The sequence below is a fragment of the Sitodiplosis mosellana genome, unplaced genomic scaffold (assembly GCF_009176505.1).
Source record: "Sitodiplosis mosellana isolate CC-2019 unplaced genomic scaffold, AAFC_SMos_1.0 Smas_scaffold_6503, whole genome shotgun sequence".
NCBI classification, from domain to species: Eukaryota; Metazoa; Arthropoda; class Insecta; order Diptera; family Cecidomyiidae; genus Sitodiplosis; species Sitodiplosis mosellana.
Genome location: NW_022601720.1, coordinates 1 through 5782, shown reverse-complemented (window position 1 = coordinate 5782; position 5782 = coordinate 1). Strand labels below are relative to the sequence as shown.

General features: G+C 40.2%; 1 protein-coding gene across 1 annotated transcript; it reads right to left on the bottom strand.

Annotated features, from left to right (window-relative positions):
- Positions 1-74: 74 nt before the first annotated feature.
- Positions 75-3036, bottom strand: LOC129579747 (uncharacterized; the record flags this gene model as incomplete). The annotated part of the gene is made up of 1 exon (XM_055469913.1): positions 75-3036. A coding segment is annotated over exon 1 (2962 nt), but the record flags the coding sequence as incomplete, so codon positions are not given.
- Positions 3037-5782: the final 2746 nt, after the last annotated feature.

The window sequence follows — 5782 nt, the reverse complement described above, 5'->3', positions numbered from 1 at the left end:
GAAGGATGTGAACAACGTTGTGAAAATCATCAGGGAAGCACATTGCCTGGCATCGCACACAAAATCATCCCAACCGATTCCTTCTTTGAAAGTCGCTTGCATGAGCATTTTGGCTTTAATTGTGATTGGAGCTAGCAAACCGCACGGATCATACAGTTTGGATGCATCTGAAACTAGCCTTCGTTTGGTAATTCGCGGTTCAGATGATAAACGAGTCATGTCGATTGTGAAGCTCAATGAATCGGTTGCAGGCGTCCATTTCATGCCCAGAGTTTTCACTGTGTCGGTGGTTTTCAAGGTTAACGATTGGCTAATTGCTCGATCTACACTTGGAATGCCGTCCAATGCCGCTTCGCTATTCGATGCCCATTTTCGAAGACGCATGTTGCCGGATTTAAACAAACCATTCAACTCGCGTTGCAGTTCAACTGCTGATTTGACTGAATGGCTGCCGCTCATGCAATCATCGACGTACAAACATGTTTTTATACATTCTGCGGCCTTTGGAAAGTTATCTTTTTCACAATCAGCGAGATAAAAGGTTGCATTAATTGCTAAGAACGGAGCCGACTTGCCACCAAACATTACGCAGTTTATTTCATAGGTTTGAATTGGCTCTTCTTTCGAAAATCTCCAAAGAATCTTTTGGTATTTTCGATCTTCCGGGGCGAGCGAGACTTGACGATACATTTTTTCCACGTCAGCAACCAAAGCAATTTTATTTGTGCGCCAACGAATGAACGTATCGAATAGTTCTGGCTGTATGGTGGGGCCGTTCAAACAACGATCGTTTAAAGAAAACCCGTTCGAAGTTTTAGCTGATGCGTCGTAGACAGTGCGCTGTTTCGTTGTGGTGCTTTCTTCTCGAGTTACGGCGTGATGTGGCACGTAGTAACCCTCGTTAGATGGTGATTTGCTTAAGCTCATGTGGTTGCACTCAAGATAATTCAACATATCGGCTTTATATCGTTCATAGTAAGTTGCATCCTTTTCAAATTTCTTTTCTAAGTGAAAAAAACGTCGTAATGCCATCTTACGAGAGTCACCGAGAAAGTTTTCATTATTGCGATCCATGTTAAATGGGAGAGACACTTGCACTTGGCCACTTGGCAATCGAATCGTCGTTTCATTGCACAACTTTACGCATTTCTCATGTTCTTCGCTCATGATTGGCTTTAAATTCACTTCTTCACTCTCCCAGAAACGTTTCAATGCTATATTTAAATCTTCATTGTCATCGTTATCATTTGTGTTCGCCAAGCGAGTTGTATGGATGCGAACGCTGTATTCTTTTGCTTTGCATGCAGCGCCGAATACAAGCCAGCCGAACGACGAATTTTGTGCTACTGGTTCGTGTAATTTGCCCTTCTTTAAACCATTTTCAACGATAATGCCGTAAATGTCCACACCAAACAGAATGTCAACCGCATTTGCTTGCATATACTCAGGATCTGCGAGTTGCAAACCGTTCAAATGTTTCCATTTATTGTGTTTTTCAAACTGTGGGCCGGCTGACATGATTGACCGCATTACAAGTGCTTCCATTGATATGACGAAATCGCTGTTTACTGCAGATTGCACTTGAATTCGGATTGATTTTGTTGCTTTTCCGAGTGGTTTATCATCAATTCCGAGCAATGGGACATTTGCCTTCTTGCGTGGAAGACGTAGAATTTGAACGGCTCTTTCGGACACAACAATTCCCTGTGACCCTTGATCGATCAACGCACGGAATAAATGATAGACCCCAGATTTATCTTGCACTTTCACAATGGCGGTCGCTAATAATTTTTGATTGGGCATAGATAAATCATTGACAGCACTTACGCGTTGGCTTGTTGTTACGACTTCTTCATGTAACTTTGTGCTGTGGAGACCATTGCATTTTTTGCAGCGAAACTTGGACTTACAATGTTCAATTTCATGTTTTTTCAAGCACACAACGCAAAGACCTTTTTCTATAACAAATTGCTTTCTTTGGGTGACGTTCCATGCGTTGAACGTGTCACAGAACAAAACATAATGCTCGCCCTTGCAAACTTCACATACATCTTTCTTGTTGATCGTATTTGGTACTCTTGTTGAGTGGAATTTCTGTGATGTTGCTTGTGAATTGCATGACATTTCTATTGGCGCTTTCATTATTCTATATTGAGTTTCGAGGAACTCCAACATTGTTGAATATTCGGGAATTTCTTTGGAGCCGCTGAGTTTTTTCTCCCAATCAATTGCTGTGTCTCTGTCCAATTTCGTTTGCAACACATAAACAATGAACGGATCCCAATCATCGATGCTCACATCGAGTGATTCTATGCATTGGAGAGACTCTTTTGTGGTATCAATCAAATTGCGAATGCTGCTTGCATTTTGTGTTTTAATGCTATCTTGGAAAATGAACGATTTCAAGCAGTTGTTCACAATTGCGCGTTTGTTATGATATTGTTCTTGCAGTATTTTCCAGGCGATTTCATAATTAACGTCGGAAGCAGGCAATTTGCTTATAGACCGAAACGCTTCGCCCTTTAAACTATCGCGCAAATAGTGCATTTTGCTTATTTTTGGTATTTTTTCATTTTGGTCGACAAGCGAAGAGAATGTGTCATAAAATGTAGTCCATTCCAATGCCTTTGAACCATCGAACTTTGGAATTGAAATCGTGGGTAACTTCACTTCTGAAGTTGTTGTGATGCTACGTGTTGCCATAGTCGAGCTTAACGATATTGTGTCGTTCGAATTTTCACCTAATGTGTCTTTAATCAATCCTATTGCCTTAATAAATGCTTCGGTTACATCTTCACTGTCGACCTCTAAATGGTCTGGATCATAATCATCATGATCTTCTATTTTTTCGATAATTGCCTCATATTTTTCATGCGTACCTTCAAGTTGTTTCATCCGAGTTGCTGCCATATTTGGCGTGGTTCCTTCTTTCATTTTTTCGGCATGACTCAAAATCGAACGGACCAGGTTGTCACGTTTAAGCAAGAGTTTTTTGTATTCTTTCGATGTGTTTTCAGTCGACTTTTTTGGAGCCATATTGCTAGGTTTGAGATTAATTGCTATGTGATTCAATTATTTTGATGCTAAAAGAGTGCTGTTTACCAAATGCTGTAAGCGAATGCGAGTGCGAGTGCGAAAAAGAAAAAATGCGGTGCGATGAAAATTTTAATCTCAACGAGTACCGAAAATAATTTGGAGCGCAATTCCAATTCTATTGCCCAGAAAATTCGATGCTAAATGCTAAGTAAATGCGATTTTTTGCTATGCGAAAGGGGTGCGAATTCGAATTTTAATGCTATGGAATGCTATCTGAAATTAAATCAGTACCGTTTTTATGCTGATCAAATATTCGATGCGAAACAGTGTTGCGAGTGTTATTCAAAATGCTGTAAGTGAATGAGAGTGCAAAAAAAAATGCGTTGTTTTTTATTCTCACAGTGTGAGTTTTCAGTTTTTATTTTAAATAAGATCAAATTTATCCAATTTCGATTGTAATCAATCACATTCAATGCGCCATCAAAATTGAACTCATTTCAACTTCAGATGCTGTTTAAATATTACGATTTTCTTTTGCGCCGAAAAGTATGCAAAAAAATGCTGAATGTGTGTTAACAAGTCTTGTAATATAAATGGATGTGACTTTGATGTAACTGAAAAACCCCGTTTGGTTTTGTTTTATATGCAAGATATGTGTATTTTAATTGTAGCTAAATTATGTTTGTATATATTTTTGTGATGCTATGCGATAGGAAAAAAAAACTGTATTGCCAATCAAAAATGTTTGCTGTTTGCAATGCGATAATTTTTCATGTGATTTTTGTTTTCAATGCTAATTCAAATCATTCAATTCAATTTACTTCGTGCGATGCGATGCGATGCGTTTACAATGCGTGTGGATGAAATGACTAAAATGAATGAGGAATGAATTTACAATGACTTCATATTCGTGCAAAAACAGAGTTAGATTTACAATTGAGCAACTAATTTTCGTGTTATTTTCTTTAACGCATTCTTTGACAGATTTCGGTTCTTTTGAACTGCAATCGCTAAAAAAATTCCGTCGGGAACGTGTTTGTTTTTTAGCTCAATTGTTTGAACGTTTGCGTTCTCTTCCGCTGCTGATGCGTTGCGATGATTTTTGTTCAGCTTGAGACGAAGGTCATCGCCGTGACTTATGTTCGGTTGTGTTTGTTCGATTGGCTGACGCGCATGTGTATTGGTGCGGTGACGTTCGATGGTGTGCGTGCGTCGCTCGCTCGGTGCTGGTCTTGTTATGCCGTGCGGTGCGGTAGTATTGTGGCGATGCTGTGTGCTAGTATTGGTGAGATTACGTTCGATGGTGTGAGTGCTCGACTCTGTGGTAGTATGCGTGCGGTCAGTTTTAATCGTGTGCGTGCGATGTTTGGCTGGTAAACGAGTGGCAAATGGATTACGTTTGAACTTTGGACTGCACTCGCTCGATGGTTTTTGTGTTGAAACGTTCGTGATGCTCACAACCAGTGATTCGTTGTTTCTCTCACTTTTTTGCAATGAACGTTCGTGGCTGCAGTTTTCGGTCAATGAACTGTATTTCAATGGTGTTGCTTTGATTGGTGATAGCAACGGAACGTTCAAAAACGATGCGCTCGATGCAATTGCTTGTGTGTGCGTGCCGGGCGATGGGCTTGTGTTGGTGCGTTGGCTTGTGATGGTATGAGAGTGGTATTTTGATGGTGTTCGAATGACTGCTGACGTGTTAAATTTGACTTTCTTTCGTTCGCACTCTTCTACCTCTTGTGAAAAGGTCACCGACCTACGCTTTGGTGTTCTAGTGAGTGGTGAGAGCAATATTGGAAATTGCAATAGCGATTTTATTTCGTTTGAACTTGGCAACAATTCGACTTTTCTTAAAATTGGTTCAAACGGTGGCAAATTCAACTGATATTTCAGCAGTGAGGCATTCGATTGGTCTTTTTCTGGTGTTTGTAGAAACGCAAATTCGTTGTCTATGGTTATTTCCAACACATCTTCGTTTTCGCTTGTTTTGTTCTCACTGCTTTCGCTCTCTCTCTCACGCAATTCACTGGCAATCTCTTCGGCTATACGCTGTTCAACAATTCGTTCAATTTCTTCGGTTTCACTGTCGGTGCCGAATAATTCGTTGAATTTTTCTGCTGTTTTTGCTATTTTGGCTGTGTGTTTTGAAGTCGAAGGACCATGAATAAAACCTGAATGAAAAGCCACTGAGGTTTTATATAAAAAGAAATTAATGTATTTATTTACTTTCTTACTAACTAAAACAATTTTTCTCTACTTTACGCTGATTCTAACTAACAATAATTCGCTTAGACTTACTCATTTGCTTTCACTAATCGCTCAATTCTGCTTTCGTTAATCGCTCTTTGCTTGCTTTCGCTAATCGCTCGTGAATGCTTTCGCTAGTCGCTCTTTGCCTGCTTTCGCTAGTCGCTTTGGAATGCTTTCGCTAGTCGCTCTGGAGTAAGACTGACTTGCGATACTGAGAATCGTGCCGCTATTTATACTAAAATTTTGGCGCGAAAATGCGCCGGCGGAACCGACTGAGTGTGCGCGAGAAGAAGCGGAGAAATGAGCAGAGGAGAAGCGATGAGCGAACGCAGAACAGAGGCGAGCGATGAACGAGTGCAGAGCGATGAACGAGTGTGTGAGCAATTGAATGAGTGAATGCGTGCTTTAAGATGAGTGAATGTAGTTTCTTTTGTTGTTCCATTCGGAACAGATAATATTATTAAACTTTTGCATATGCAATTATCTCGAAAACGGA